The sequence below is a fragment of the Juglans microcarpa x Juglans regia genome, chromosome 6S, assembly GCF_004785595.1.
Source record: "Juglans microcarpa x Juglans regia isolate MS1-56 chromosome 6S, Jm3101_v1.0, whole genome shotgun sequence".
Lineage (NCBI taxonomy): Eukaryota > Viridiplantae > Streptophyta > Magnoliopsida > Fagales > Juglandaceae > Juglans > Juglans microcarpa x Juglans regia.
Genome location: NC_054605.1, coordinates 15,207,790 through 15,223,875, shown reverse-complemented (window position 1 = coordinate 15,223,875; position 16,086 = coordinate 15,207,790). Strand labels below are relative to the sequence as shown.

The 16,086-nt window shown below is 36.6% G+C and overlaps 1 protein-coding gene and 1 pseudogene across 4 annotated transcripts; both read left to right on the top strand.

Annotated features, from left to right (window-relative positions):
* The first annotated feature begins 5,340 nt into the window (after nucleotides 1–5,340).
* On the top strand, nucleotides 5,341–11,359 carry LOC121237064 (tobamovirus multiplication protein 2B). Of its 4 annotated transcripts, XM_041133626.1 has the most exons (6): nucleotides 5,343–5,656; nucleotides 7,328–7,393; nucleotides 7,528–7,592; nucleotides 8,305–8,395; nucleotides 9,250–9,400; nucleotides 11,227–11,359. In XM_041133626.1, exons 1-5 carry the CDS (start codon nucleotides 5,525–5,527, stop codon nucleotides 9,280–9,282), a joined length of 387 nt encoding a protein of 128 aa, XP_040989560.1. In that variant the 5' UTR covers nucleotides 5,343–5,524; the 3' UTR covers nucleotides 9,283–9,400; nucleotides 11,227–11,359. The 4 variants fall into 4 exon arrangements, with proteins under 4 accessions (XP_040989561.1, XP_040989560.1, XP_040989559.1 ...); XM_041133625.1 differs by lacking the exons at nucleotides 9,250–9,400; nucleotides 11,227–11,359 and adding an exon at nucleotides 8,506–8,783; XM_041133624.1 differs by lacking the exons at nucleotides 9,250–9,400; nucleotides 11,227–11,359 and adding an exon at nucleotides 8,547–8,783 and having other exon boundaries at nucleotides 5,346–5,656.
* On the top strand, nucleotides 10,118–15,943 carry LOC121237063 (annotated as a pseudogene).
* The last annotated feature ends 143 nt before the right edge of the window (nucleotides 15,944–16,086 follow it).

Here is a 16,086-nt window from a genome sequence, read left to right as displayed (position 1 = left end):
GATGAATCACAACATGGTGAGGTATCGGAAGCTCAACCTAGTGCTAAAGTGGATCAACTTGGTTCTAATGTTGATGATTTTCTTGTTGAAACACAATGTAGTACTGTCACACAACCAACACTATTGGGCAATGAGGAGGTCGCGACTGTGCCTTAGTAATTTGTTGTATCTATGTTTTTGTGATGAAATATTGTGGTGAGAATGTTGTTGTGAAGTTGTAGTTATGTGTATTTTAGGTGTAATGATGAAATATGCTGGATTTTGTGATGATTTGTAAAGAATGTAACAAAGTCGATGGGTTTGTAAAGAATGTTTTGTAAAGAAAGTTTTGTAAATAATGATTTGTAAATAATGGTTTGTAAATAATGTTTTGTAAAGAATGTAATGGGTTTGTAAATAATGTTTTTCGCATAGATTTGTTCTACTTTATGAAAATCTGGATAGATTTGCGATGCCTATTAACACTGGAGTGCATTTTTTCCCTACTTAGGTTTTGAAATTGGACAGATTTTTTTTTTCCAGTTTCTCAGTGGACAAATTTTTTTCACTTGATTGATTTTTTTCCTAGTAAAATGTACAATACCATTCTCACAAATACAAAAAAGTAAACATCCATTACCATACGCAAATTGTTCCACAATTACAAATTATTTATAAAGAATTCTGCAATTATAATAACGATTGATACATCTATCATCCGAACAAACCAAAAATTATTATAATAGAACAAATCCAATATAGACACAATAATATACGACCACATCTATTCTCTACGACCCGCCTTCGAACTTCCTCCTCTTGCTTATTCAGATCATTCTCTCTCCGTATTAGTTTATCTTCTTTTCTCAACACCTCATACTCGCGCAACAATAAATCATCCTCTCTCTTTCGAAGTGCATTATCTCTTGTTATAAAGTTCTCCTCTACTAGCTGAAGTAGATCAACCCATATGAAGAATTGACAACTTGTTTCTCCCTACATACAATGTAAGAATTTCAAACATTAAAATATGACAAACTGTTAATGCAATAAAAATTATTTACAAAATAATAATTTGGCTTATCGTTTTATACTTCGAGCAAGCATAAAATTTTCTTCTAGAGTTTTTGTTAGTTTGGGAGGTCTTTATTGGTGCTTTCAAACTACACCAATAAGTTGGTGATTCCATTTGAAATGCATCCACTATAAATGATGATGATTGACTTGATGTCATAGTTGATATAAATGACAACCTTTGCTAAGCAAATAGAAACAACTACTAAAAAAGCCCAAAACAAGATAGCAGCAAAGGTATCAAAACATAGAAGGCCACATGATTGTACTAACATATTATCTACTTTACAACTTCAACATGATTTCTATCATGTTCTTCCTTTTTTGGCATATAGAAACATAGAAGGCCACATGATTGGAAATGCAATATTTGTAATATCGAGGTTATGGTTGACAAACAATGCATAACCGTAAAGTGTATAATGTCTCTTCTGCTAGGGAGAATAACTGCACAACCACTAGGTTATAAAAATATCCTCAATTTAAAATATGATTATATAAATTAGGACTATAAAAATGGTTATAAGTGTATCCTTACTAAAAATTATGTTATGCGCATTGAATTCGAATTCTATTAGTTTCAGATAGCTTGGCATATAAGATAGAACACCATCATTTTCGATTAAAAAAACACATGGATCCCTCTTTAATATATGCCTCTTATTGCAGGGCCCATCAAGATGTGAAAATCGAATCCGAGCCTAACATGTTGATTATTTGGAGTCTGGTCCACGGCGCTCAAGCGAATACAAGTCAAAGAGCTTCGCTCAAAGATAGCTCGACAGACCGCTCGAGCAAAGGCAAGTCAAAGAGCTTCGCTCGACACCGCTCGACACACAGCTCAAGCAGAGGGAAGTCAGAGAGCTTCGCTTGAGGAGCCGTTCGACAAATGGCTCGAGCAGTTGCGGGAAACAGGTTCACTCAATGCGGGCTCGACACGCCGCTCGAGCGAACATTACTAATTCTGCTAATTTAGGGTTTCCGTCGCATAACATATATAAGTGATATTTTTATGGCTTGTACTGTATCAGAGTGAACAGTAGCCGTCCCACACACATTATATTGTGATTCCTCAAGTAATAAAAATCCTCTGCAGCTCCCGTGGACGTAGGCAATTTGCCGAACCACGTAAATACTGTGTCGCGTGTGATTGCTTGTTTTTCCCCGTGTTTGAATTTACTTTATTATCATCGTTTTTCACAACATAACATGCCAATGAACTCAGTACTTTTGAATGGGAAACAATAACACGAAGATAGACAACCTTGCAATGTTTTGAATACCGTACCGGTCAAGGCACTGGAACGAAATATTTCGGTACCGGTACCGTTTCGGGATAGCGTTTCGGGATAGTCGATATATGAATAAATTATATATATAAATATATATAAAAATTATATTCTAAAATAATAGTCTATATATAAATAAATTATATATAAATACATATATATAAAAATTATAAATAGTCTAATCTAAATTGAGGTTAAAAAATAAGCTTGTAGTTTGAAAAAATGAAAAAAAAAAATACAGGCCGAAATATAGGCTGGTACAGGCCGAAATTCAGGCCGGTACGGAACAGATATAGTACCTGTACCGGCCGGACGACCGAAACGAAAAATTTCGACCGTACCGGCCGGTACGGTACGAAATTTAAAACACTGCAACCTTGGCCTCGCATCCATCTGCATCAAATGGCCGAGACATTATATATAATTTTCCATCAATTTCATTAGAAAAAATACGCACAAGGCCACCCATTATCCTGAAGATGATTTGATGTAGTTGGCGAAAAGGAGCTAGCTACCCCCAGTGCCCACTTGCAGTCCATTATATGCAATATCTTTGTTGAAATGCAATTTACAGTTTGGGCTCAAAGGGAACTATCCACATAATTCCTTAACAAGTATGGCAGAACAGATGCAAATAATTGAACTTCTGATTAATAAATGGGCATTATCAAATTTTTTTTTTTTAAAGAGCCGCAAGTCACATGTCCAATTGTGACCCGTCCCAATTTTATTAATAAGCCCTCACTTGTGACGGAAGAAAACCGTGGTTACAACTGGAGGCCTAGGGTTACAAATATAAAAATAAAACCAAAACCAGGCCTCAAAAACCAAAGAAACTCGACAACAAGACAAAACCAAAAGAAAACAAGACTGAACACAAAGAAAGACCTGCAAGACACAAACCTGCACAAAATATAAAGTCAATAAGAACAAAAACCAAGGCAAGAAAGACATACCTGGAGAGAAGTCCCCTAGCAAACTCTGCGAACTTTCCGAATATAGGGCAAGCCCCCTCTGTCAAGCTGAATGTTGCCTCTAATGTGAGCAGGCAACTCAGATAACGAAGTCCAAGACCCAGTTAATCATTTAGCACCCAGTTTAGCAAAGCCATCAGCAATCGAATTACTTTCTCAATAGCAGTGAACAAAAGAAACATGGAGTCCAGCAAGACGACTTTGTATTTCTTCCCAATAATCTTCCATATACCACATGCCACATATTTGAGATCTCAACCAGTTAATCACTAACATAGAATCCAGTTCAATCTCCACAAATAGAAGACCCATCTTATCCAGTTCAATTATCAAGTTTTACAACTAATCTCTTATCCAATCTTATCTCAAATATAAAAAATTCGAGCTGAGATAATTATAAGAGAATGAAGGAAATGGAGGTGGAGTAACCTATAAAATGTTGAGAAACCGAGAGCGAGAGGGCCAAAGAGGGAAGGAAATGGAGGTGGAACCTGCAAAATGTTGAGAAACCGATAGTGAGAGGACCAGGGAGTGAAGGAAACAAACGGGTGGAACCTGCAAAATGTTGAGAAAGGAACCTGCAAAATGTTCAGAAAGGCAAAATGTTAAGAACATGCAAAATGTTGAGAAATCGCCTAGGGAAATAGAGGCTTGGTGGGTGTGGAGCCTCTCACCAAGCCTCTTCTCGCATGGCGATGCAGCGGATTTGGGCTAGGGAAAAGAGAGGCTTGGTAGGTGCAGGTCGAGAAATCACCTAGGGAAAAGAGAGGCTTGGTGGGTGCATTGCCTTAGAGAGGCTTGGTGGGTGTGGGTCCTTTTCTTGCACGACGATGAAACAAACTCTACGATTTTGGAAATGCGATTTTGGTGGGTTACGGACAGAGGGAAGTGAGGGAGATAGGGAGGAAACTCTCTAAAGGGATGAAGGCTTGGTAGGTGCGGATCTTTTTCTCGCACGACGATGCTATTGAACTTGAGATTTTGGGTGATTTTGGTTATGGATAGAGGGAAGTGAGGGAGACGGGGAGGAATGAATCTGTGAAAGGATGAACCCCATTTGGGTGAGAAGTGTAAAACCGTGACGTGGCGACCAGATAGGGTTCTCCACATCACGGTGTGTGGTGTTGGTAACTTCAACCGGCCTAGGAATAGATTTTTCTAGAAAAAATAAGATGATTTCTTTGCAAAGTAAAATTAAAATTAAAAAAATAAATAAATAACAAGTTTATACAATTCCAAATTCTGTTAAAACTCGAATCATCTTTTAAATGAATCATATTCAACTCGAGTTTGTATCCAATTCAAATATGAAAACAATAGGTTTTGATTATTTGTCATCTTTGAAGTACATGGGCTACAAGCGAGCCTAGTTACCACAAACTTATTTTCAAGTCCCACAGGCCCCAAATCCCAAACTGAACTATTTCATCCATTGATTTGGATGCACGACATATGGAAATCATGTTCAATTTTTTTTTTAGACATAACATGCAAATCCTATATATAAAAATAATTTGTACAAATTTTAAATAGATAAATCTCATATAAATCATTGTAAAAAAGTAAATTTCATCTTAAAAAAGTGTAAAAAAAATTATTTTTTATCAGTGTGACCTACTATTTTATAAAAAGATTGTTATAGATACAAATATATTATATAAAATAAACCTACAAACTAATATAACTTCATAGAAGTTGTGAGATCTATTTTATAATAAAATTAATTTTACAATCTGACGTATCATATCAAATCACGTTAATTTATAAATTTAATTTTATATAATTCTATAGCTAAAATATCTTTCTTGTAAAAAAAAAACTAGGTTTGTCAATTTATAGCCTGTACTGCATTACTGCCCCGTATAATTCTGGTTAAATCAAAGGTCAAAGAAACAGAAACAGGACTGTGACTTCCAGATGATTACAATTAACTTTTATATGTTTTTTCCGTTAAAAGACAGTTTGAAAAAGAGAGAGAAAGCTCGAGACTTTGTTTTGAGTTCAAGCTTAGAGTGGTTTTAAACTTCTACGGTTGTTTTTTTGAGGAGGGGGAACGCATGAAAAAAAAAAAAAAAAATCTGTAAATACAATTTCTGTAAGTGCAAGGGTTTCCTAGGCAGCTGGAGTTAGGCCTGAGAATGGAATTGGTCATTATTAATCCCCAAAAAGAAAGCGTGTTCTGAAATAGAAGCAAAAGAAAGAAAAAAAATGGCAGCCTCGACGACCGGTGGGAGCAGCAAAGAAGGCACGGCCAAAGCTCTGGTGGCCGATCAGATCTCTCAGACCGTTCAGTCCACCTCCAATCTTCTTCACCTCATGCAACAGTCCTCCGCTTCTCAGGTAAATTCTCTACCTCCGCCTCTTTCTCTCGGCACATGTATAAGATGTATTTTTGTGATTGAATTTTCACGTTCTCGAAGGTGGAGTACGTAGTGGCTAAATGGGTTTCTCGTGTTTTCTATAAAAAAAAGCCGTTTTGCATGTCAATTTTTGTTGAACGGATTAGAATGTGAATATAACCATTTAATTTATATTCTAATAGAATGTGTATTCTAATAGAATGTGCTTGAGAAAGAACTTCTGTATTTTGATGAACTTGGGAAACTCTGAGTTCAATCAGCATCGGAGTACAAAAATTTATTCTTCTTTCCTTTTTTTTTTTTTTTTTTTGGGAATTCTGAAAATAGCATTGGAGGACATAAATTGAATTTTAGGATGGGGAATTCCCAATTTTTTTTTTTTTTTGTCAAATTGGTGTGGGTAGGGTAGACTACATTTTCTTTTTTCAAATGAAGTAATTTTGATAGACGCTGAACAGTTGGGTTGTTTCTCTGTGGGTTTTGAGACGCGTGACTAAACATTCATACCTTGTTGACAAGAAGATGAAGCAGCGGCTAGTTAGAGAGATAATGGACATGAACTAAAAAAAAGGCAAGCTTTTATATAATTTTTAATATAAAAATGTGAAATCTGACAATATGGGAACACTTTGATCAACCGTTTTAAAGGTTTAGATAGAATAAATACTATATAAGTGGCAATGAATTCTCCAATTCTATTTGGGATGGTGTGATTGAGAAAGTTGACCACCGGTTGGTTGGTTGGACGAGAATCTATTTGTCTAAAGGTGCAAGATTACTTTAATCAAGAGTATTCTTTCCAATTTTTTCACATGTTTCTTATCCCTGTTTCCTCTCCCCACTAGTGTGGCCAATAGAATAAAGGAGCCTGAACAGAACTTTCTATGGATCAGGTTAGTAAAGAGTTCAAATTTTACATAGTAAACTGGGCCAATACGTGCTCTCCGATTGCCAAGAGAGGTTAAGGAGTTCGAAACTTGCTTCTGTTTAACCAGGCCCTTCTAGAGATCTGGTATTTGCATTACCAACATGGGAGGAGTGCCTTGCGGAGAGCCGTGGTTGATTCTAAGTTGGGATGTGTGTGGGTGGGTTTTGTGGAGAAAAATATCATAAGAGGATGAGAGGTTTTTCCAGTCATAAATTTGAGGTTGAAGACATGATCATCAGGGAAGCTTTCCCAGAGGTTTATGGCATTGGGCATGTACAAAAGGCCTCAATGGTTGATCTGGTAGAGTTCTCCAATAGCTCCCCTTAATGGAATGTTAGTTTCTTTAAAGCAGTCCTTTACTCAGAAGTTGATGCCTTCATTAAAATTGTCAATGTCTTGTATTCTTTATGTCTTGGAGGTGTGGATAAAATTCTTTGGGCCCCCTTCCTAGAAAAGAAAGTTTATTTTTTGATCATCGTATTAAGTACTTAGGCCTCATGATGGTAACCGTTTTCCTTGGAAGTGTATTTGGCAAACTAAGGCGGCTCCAAGAGTATCTTTCTTCATAGCCTCCATAGGAAAGATCCTCACTTTCTTTTTTTCTTGAACCATGTACATAATTGATGTTTCTCAAAAGCATCTTAAATTTTCAAAAACCAACTAATATTCCTTTACAGTCCATTGTGCACCATTACTCTTAAATTATTTTTGTAACATCTGCAGGCCCAACTGATAAAGCTTCCGAAGGACCTTTTGGCAAAAACCTCTGTAATCAAGAATACTGGGCAAGTACGTAGACCCGCTGCACACAATAAGCATGGAGTACCTATGTGTTTATATATACATTATATAGAAGAATAGAATATCTGAAACAAGACCCACAGTTGTGATCTTTCTATTCCTCTCCTATTGTGCTGCTGCAGGTGTTGGAGCAGATGCCTCATGTCATTTCATCCTTGGATGCGCATATGGAGAAAGGATTACAAAGGTTGCATTTATGTTGTACACCATTGTTATTTTAGATTACCATCGATCTTGGCATGGCGTTTAATACACAAGTAACTTTCTGAAGTCGCTCTAGTTTCAAAGGAAACATGTAAATAGGCATGGCTCATCTTTATGTCAGATTATGAACACATTTTGAAATACTTTTGGTCTCTTTCCTTGTTGGAGATGGGGAAGTTTAACACGTTCCATTGCTATTTTAGATCTTGAAACTTTAAACGTAGAAACACATTGTGTTTGCAGAAAGAACTTTTATCTAGAATTAGGTGGAAATTTCCTTCTCAATCATCCAGCTTTACGCACCAGCCATTTCCTTGTTGGCCATTTCTATTTATAGTCTAGGGGTCAAATAGAAACATGTTGACTTCTGCAAACTACAATTGTTCTTGGCAGCAAAATGCAATCTAGATTGTAATTTGTTGACTACAATTCTCTAGTTTTCTTCTTCTTCTTTTTTTAGGGTAATTAAAGGTTTCCTGTTTATACCGTTTGCCCCCCATTTTTTCAGATTTGGATCTAAATTACCAATCTAACACAATCTTCATGCCAATTTCGTGACCATTGCTGTAATAATGCTCTGCATTGCATGCATCCTGCATGAGGACATAAGCCACAATCATTTCACAGAATGAAAGAAAGTCCACTCTATTTGCAACCTGGTTCGCTTGGCTAATATGAGTCATAATTTTTTGCAGTGTTCCTCGTCTGAAAACAGTAATCCAGTTACTTGCAAATATGGAAAGCTGCCAGCTTAATTCCATCTCTCAAGCTCATCTTTCTCCTGAGGTATACTCTCTCTCTGCGCCATACACCACCTTGCACTGACCACTTTTTTTTTTCGGTATTTAAGTGTCTCCACAAAAAGGTCCATTAATGAAAGTACTTATAAACCTAGTTTTCGTTGTTTTCCTTTTTCAACTCTCTGTCTTTCTTCAGGAACATGACTGGGCAACACCTTCGGAGGTGCCATAGCCAAATGAAGTCCTGAACTCCGATCCGAACCTTCTTTGCTGTATGCCTGAAATGGTACATTAGGACTGGTCATGGCAGGCTATGTAATTCTAACTAGGGGTGATCACTTCTTTATGGTGTAACATTCGATCGATCCCTAGTCTCTGTGTAACATTCAACATTACCAGAAAATAGAAATCATGTATGCATTGAAGCATGAGAAGAAACTATGTTCCAGCTTGTGATGTTCTGTATATTTGTCTCCCCTCATTGTAACCAGAAATTTGTCCAATAATGACTTCTCCAAGCGTTTGAAACATGTTTACGGCTTAAAAAGGAAACATGAATGCTTAGTCATGTCATGCTGTGTACTTGTTTGTTCGTTTTCCCACTTAGCGTGGTTCTAATGGAAAATATTTTAGCCACAAAATGATTACACAAAAATAAATCTACAAACTGATATGGCTTGATGTGGTATGTTAAATTATAAAGTTATTTTTATTATAAAACTATATCAGTTTGTGGATTTACTTTGTGTAATTTCTTTGTATCTATAGCAATTCTCGATCCTAATTGAAGGACCCAAAACCAAAAGCAACTCTCTCTCTCTACGAATACCAAGGGGGCAATAATTAAGAGCATGACCAAGACCAGGGCATGGAATTCATTTGTTTCTTTAATCACTATAGATTTCGGAGTATCTGCAAATCCTGATTGCATAATATGGGAAAAGATTGGGCAAGTTCATGACTGATTGGTTGAGAGCTTCTGCTTCTCATGATGAGATTTTCCGAGGCAAAGCATGCTCATTTCCCAGCAGAAACAGATCACGTATTTCCCGTGTGTTTCATATGATTGCTGTCATACTATCATTGTTAAATCATAGCATACGATCTGTCAAAACGTTATTGCCATAGACGTTCTACCCTTTTTTATGGCATGCAAACACAAAAAAGACTGTGGACTGCCGAGCCAAAAATGTCATCCTTCAGAAAAATTTCATCGCAAAAAAAGCTTGTTTATTTACATACTATCGTAATTTTATGTGATATGTTAGATTTATTTTACAATAAAAATAATTTTATAATCTGATGTATGATATCAAAATACATTAATATTTAACTAAAATATTTCTCTTATTTAAATACAAAAATCTGGACCCATGGACAAATAATAACAAAATAGAGGTATTTTTTCCCTTTGATTTCTTAAGTAATAATTTCATTGACTATACATAAGTCTATACTCTCTACACACTTTACGTAGCATCACTTTTTTTTTTTTAACCTACAATGTTAAGCCGCCACACACATAGGTTGCTGTAAATATTTTCTCTTATTAAATATGGATGGATTATGGTCTGCCACGTGGAATGAGGAGAATAAATGGTATTCTCTATTAATGCTATTATTACTATTATTATTATTATTTTAATTTAACTTTTTAGGACAAAAAGACTTTTTTTTTTTTTTGTGGCAGACTTGTTGGCTAGGATTTAGATTTGGAGCATTTGACTGGTAAATCCAAAAAGAGCAGCCCAAGTTGCCAGCCCCGAAACGGCGTCGTATATACTTTCTCTTCACAGTCCCCACCTCCCCTCATCCCTACGTTTTGTGCGAAAATCCGAAACCAGTGGAAAACACAAAGACCCGCCATTATTATTATTAAAGAGCTCCATAGAAAGAACCTCCCTCTTTTCCTCCCTCCTTCTCTCCCTCTCTTCTCAAGGTTTAGCGGAACCCTACCCCTACTTCATAGAAATCCATGGCTGCTGCCTCCCTGACTCTGCCATTTGCTTCTTCTTCTTCTGCCGCTGCCGCTTCTTCTTCTTCTGCTTCGTCTCTATTCTCTCGCTATACTCTCAGCCATAGACGGTTTGTCTCCTCCGAATCTCGCTCTAGAATTCACGCCCATAAAACCTTCGTAATCTCTCTCTCTCTCTCTCTCTGAGTCTCTCTCTCTCTCTAGTAATATATACATGCGAAGTTTTCTTTTTTATTCTTTTTGTTGTTGTTGTCCTTCTTCTTTTTTCATAAATTGTACAGCTTCAAAATGTGAATTATTGGGCTTGCTTTGGTTGGGTTCATCAATTCCAGTGCAATTTCAATAGAAACTAATAAAACAAAAGTATATAATAGAGTTCAACATTTTTCATTGTGTATTCCAATTACTTTTTTTCGACTGTAATATCAATGGTTTTTTTTTAAACGTGTTTGGGTTAGAAGTCTAATTTTTTTTTAAAAGCGAAATGCTTTGGCCACACAAACTGAGGTTGCTTGATGATACATCTTATTATAAAATTATTTTTATTGTAAATTAGATTTAACGTATCATATGAAATCATGTCAATTTAGTTAATTTACTTTTGTGAAATGTTGTTATGGTCGTAACAGTTCTCTTTTTAAAATTCTTTGAAAATGGGATATTGAACTCCAAGTGAATATCTGCAAATCATATTTAATTTACTGTTTGATTCTTTTGCTATGTGCTTATACCAGCAAAGTTTGTGGTTTTCTTTTGAGGTATATGCAAACTAGATCGTTATCAAATATTATTTTTTTTATAGGTAAAAGTAAGTTTTATTGAAATAAGAATAGAAACAGAGTACCCCAGGAGTATACAAACAATCAAATATTATTGATTTGGGTATTCTTTTATGGTATTAGAAATGTGATCTATCCGAGCCGTTCAAAAATATAAATGGGAAGCCCATTGTTCCTATCCTTAACGAGCGGAATCTACCCAACTTTTTGGAAACTGCACGCACGGAGAAGATAGTCAACCGAACTAGTACCAGGCTGAAATTATTTTCTGGCACTGCAAATCCTATCCTTTCTCAGGTAGGACTATTACTTTATTGTTTTTGTTCTTTGGATTAACAAGGTTTTGTTAATGAAGTGCTTTCGGATTAATTAGTGGATTGATAAGTCATTTAAAGAAACTGAATTTGCAGGTTGCGAGTGGTTTATCCTGTGCTTTTTTGTTTTTTCTTCTAATGGTTGTTGCCACCATTCTCTCTGATGATATTGGTCTGAAAATTATCTACAGACCAGGGTTGGGCACTGCTCAATATCTTCAAGTTGTGATTTTTGTAAACATTGGACGATTGATGTTATCTCATTACTTGTCGTTCAGCTTTTCATTGCTAAGTGCCGTACAGCTATACATCTGTGATTAATCTGGCTATGGTTATTTGTTAAAACCTCACTGTCTTCAATGGAATTGGTCTAAACTTTGCCCATCTAAAGAAGTAATCTGTCAGAATTCTTAGGAATTCCTGTGCTTCAGAATCAATATTTTTTCTCTTTAAATTTGCAGGATATTATAGTTTTTTATAGGATTTGAATACTTCAGGGTCAAGGCCAACTGCCTAAATGATTATATGTTTGCTTTTGAACAAATATTTTTCACCCAAAAATGTGTTGGGTATAGTTATTTATTCCCTAGCCAGCAGATAGACATGCTCTCTAGCACACAGACATACACATTTGAACACTCGCACCCAGCCACATATGCACACAACACTCCCACACACAATCATGCACACACGCATGTATATTTTTGGAATGTTGTGCTTATATTGCCAGGCACTTTGTTATTTGCCCCCAGGAAATTGCTTGGTACATGGGCCTGGAGCTCGGAAAGATCAACATAAAGCGATTTGCAGATGGGGAAATATATGTTCAGTTGCAAGAGAGTGTCAGAGGATGTGATGTATACCTAGTACAGCCTACCTGCCCTCCTGCAAATGAGAATCTCATGGAGCTATTAGTAATGATAGATGCTTGTCGTAGAGCTTCGGCCAAAACCATTACTGCAGTGATTCCATATTTTGGATATGCTAGAGCTGACAGAAAGGCAAGTTCTAAATAGCAGTGTACTTTAATGAGAGTTTATGAAATAAATCAGTTGTTGTAGTTTACATAAACATTACATATTGCAAATCTGCCCGACATGGGGATCATTGGGAATCTACTATTCCAATTTTAATGGTCTAGGGCATATCGTCAAACCTATTAGAAAGAAAAATCCTGGATGAACCCTTCTAGTTTTCAACAAGGAGGATAGGATTTGAAATCGAGTGTCATCCTTTTGCTGTAGTACATTTGAATTTGACTGGTCACTGAGATGATTGGTTCTACCAATGCATCTTAAGAAAATCAATGATTCGTAAAATTTTGCACTATATTGTGTTCTATATAGGCTGGCTAACATTGTCTTCTCCATCTATGAACTTTTTTCCCCAGACCCAAGGGCGCGAATCAATTGCAGCCAAACTAGTTGCAAACCTTATCACAGAAGCAGGTGCTAACCGTGTTCTAGCTTGTGACCTTCATTCTGGGCAGTCCATGGGTTACTTCGATATCCCAGTGGATCATGTATATTCTCTGGTAAAGTAGTCCATGCACTTGATTGTTGACTTTCAACATCTTAGTGGTCTCTGATCTCTGATATGTTTGTTATGTGGACTCTAGCCTGTGATTCTTGATTATCTTGCCAGCAAGACAATCAGTTCTCAAGATTTGGTAGTTGTTTCCCTGATGTTGGTGGGGTAGCAAGGGCACGTGCTTTTGCAAAAAAATTATCTGACGCACCTTTAGCCATTGTAGACAAAAGGCGCTATGGACACAATGTTGCTGAGGTAAATTTTGCATCAGTACTCTGTTAATTTTTTTTTTTTTTTTTTCAGCTTACATATGTCTTGGTCAAATTCTTGATTCTCTTATATATTGTACTAGATGTCTGTGAAGACTTGTGCTAAAGCGGTATAGCATGTTTTGTCTTTCACGTCCTAAAAACCGTGGCTAATGTTCATCTTGTAGGTGATGAATCTGATTGGAGATGTAAAAGGAAAAGTTGCAGTGATGATGGATGACATGATTGACACTGCTGGTGAGTCAAGCGCTTTTGAATGCCAAAATCCAACACTGAAACTTCCTTCAATTGAAGAAAAGAGACATTATCGGTTGTATTCATTTCCTTTTAACCCATATAAAGCTTATAACTAGTGAATTGGTTGTGTGCTGTAGGGACCATTGCTAAAGGTGCAGCTCTTTTACATGAAGAGGGGGCCAGAGAGGTCTATGCATGCTGCACTCATGCTGTGTTCAGGTATTGACTTCATTTTCAGCAGTTCTTCTTGTTTGTTTCTCTAGATGCTTAGCACAAACTTGTTAGCTTCTTTATGAGATTACCATACAAATTTTAATGAAGTGGGAGAATATTAACTTTATCAAACCATCTCTGTTTTTGTTTCGTAACTTAAATTAACTCCTTTTTGCTAAGAAGTCTAGATACTAAATACAGAGTGATTCATTCTTATTCAGTCTGATGCTGGGCAGATGCTAAATACTGCCAAACCCTAAAGAAATTTCTGGGTAGATAATCGCCAGAAAAGAGTTATCTTACCTACTCCTACACCATGCTCGAATTATAAAAATACTAGGAAAATTTTCTTTTTATGCTACACTTGTAGTAAGACTCATTTTATTTGGTTAGAGGTAATTATATCCCAATCAGTCTTCTCTGAGTGGTAGTTTTTCTTCCTTGCATAACTATAAAGCTGGGGCCTGTATTTTGACTAGAGCTTATTCTGATTTCAAGATCTTACTGTCAGACCTCTGGGTTAAAAAGTGAGTGTGTTTGAGGTATTAACAACGATTACCCACGGGCCTTTGGGTTAGACGATCTCAATATTGTCAAATTGCTAAGAAACCGAGAATGCTCAGAGAACTTTGTTGGAAAACTTAACCCTGTGAGTTCAGCCCCTTTCATTATTTTGTAAATTCCATCTATACACGGAACTATATGCTAGACACGGAGTCTAACTGATTCCTAATATTCAACATCTATACATGGTAAGATAATTTGTACAGTTAATATTAACAGAGTCCTAAATTGTATAAATTCCTAAAATTGTATACGGTAACACTCCCCTCAAATTGATGCTGGTAAGTCAAACAGCAACAATTTGCCAACAAGAAATTGATGCCGCTGTCGAGTCATAGCTTTGGTGAAGACATTAGCCACTTGGAGATCATAAGAGATGTGAGGAAGAGATATGACCCGACTTTCCAAGGTGTCTCGAATAGAATGACAATCAATTTCAATGTGCTTGGTGCGTTCATGGAAAACGAGATTGGTGGCAATCTGAATAGCACTAGTATTATCAGCGTGAAGAGGGATAGAAGTAGTCTGAGGAAACCCAAACTCCTCAAGAAGACTGCATAGCCATACAATTTCAGAATAAGCAGTAGACATAGAATGATACTCAGTAGAGGATTTAGAAACATGATCTTGTTTCTTACATCTCCAAGAAATTAAGGTATCACCTAAAAACATATACCAACCCGTAGTAGATCGACGTGTATCCGGACACCCAGCCCAATCAACGTCACTATAGGCAACAAGTTGAAGAGAGGAGGAGCCGGTAGGAAAGAACAACCCACGAGTAGGTGAACCTCGAAGATAGCGGATGATGCGTCGAATTGCAGCAAGATGGAGATGCCAAGGAGAAGACATAAACTGACTGACCTGATGAACAGCATAGGAGATATCAGGTCGAGTAGTGGTCAAGTAGATGGCAGGAAAACTATGAACTTGGCTCTGATACCATGTCAAATTACTAAGAAACCGAGAATGCTCAGAGAACTTTGTTTGAAAAACTTAATCCTATGTGTTCAGCCCCTTTCATTATTTTGTAAATTCCATCTATACACGGAAGTATATGCTATACATGGAGTCTAACTGATTCCTAATATTCAACATCTATACATGATAAGATAATCTGAACAACTAATATTAACAGAGTCCTAAATTGTATAAATTCCTAAAATTGTGTACGGTAACAAATATATGACTCTTTTATCGTTAACTTTTTCTTTACAGCCTCCTGCAATTGAGAGGTTGTCAAGCGGCCTGTTGCAAGAGGTGATTGTTACAAACACGATCCCAGTTGCAGAGAAGAACTACTTCCCCCAGTTGACTGTTCTTTCAGTGGCAAACCTGCTGGGTGAAACTATTTGGCGTGTTCATGATGATTGTTCAGTGAGTAGCATTTTCCAATGAAATCATATTGGAGAAGTTGAAGACGTCAATTAGGTTAGCTGGTAAAGTCAATTGAAGCAGCACCAGAGACCCAGATCAAGTCCTGCATTCACCAAGAATGAGAAGGATTTAAGGAATAGTGAGGGTTAACTCTTTATTTAATGGCCCATAAGCCCTGTGAATTTATGGCCGAAGAGGGAAAAAGAAAGGAAAAGAAAATTGATTTACAGAATCAAATGTCAGCCTTTCATTCAATCTACCATTCATGGCTATTTTCTACTGTTTTCTACATTTTTTGGGGCAATTTTTCTTCCAATAAGCGTCCTTTTCGGTTCATGTTCCTTCCATTTTCCTTTAGAACTGGTTGCCTGGTTCTTCATACTGGTTTGTTCACTCAAATGTGGACTTGGCTCGGATTAAGATTTCTTAAAAATTTTTCATCGAAACATATTTTACAATTTAGAGAGGTATGGATGGAT

What these genes read in the sequence shown, in the direction of transcription:
- LOC121237064 (XM_041133624.1), top strand. Translation starts at nt 5,525, where the DNA reads ATGGCAGCCTCGACGACCGGTGGGAGCAGCAAAGAAGGCACGGCCAAA. An exon ending in AACAGTCCTCCGCTTCTCAG is followed by an intron (nt 5,657 to 7,327) that starts GTAAATTCTCTA and finishes TAACATCTGCAG; the next exon opens with GCCCAACTGATAAAGCTTCC. An exon ending in TAATCAAGAATACTGGGCAA is followed by an intron (nt 7,394 to 7,527) that starts GTACGTAGACCC and finishes GTGCTGCTGCAG; the next exon opens with GTGTTGGAGCAGATGCCTCA.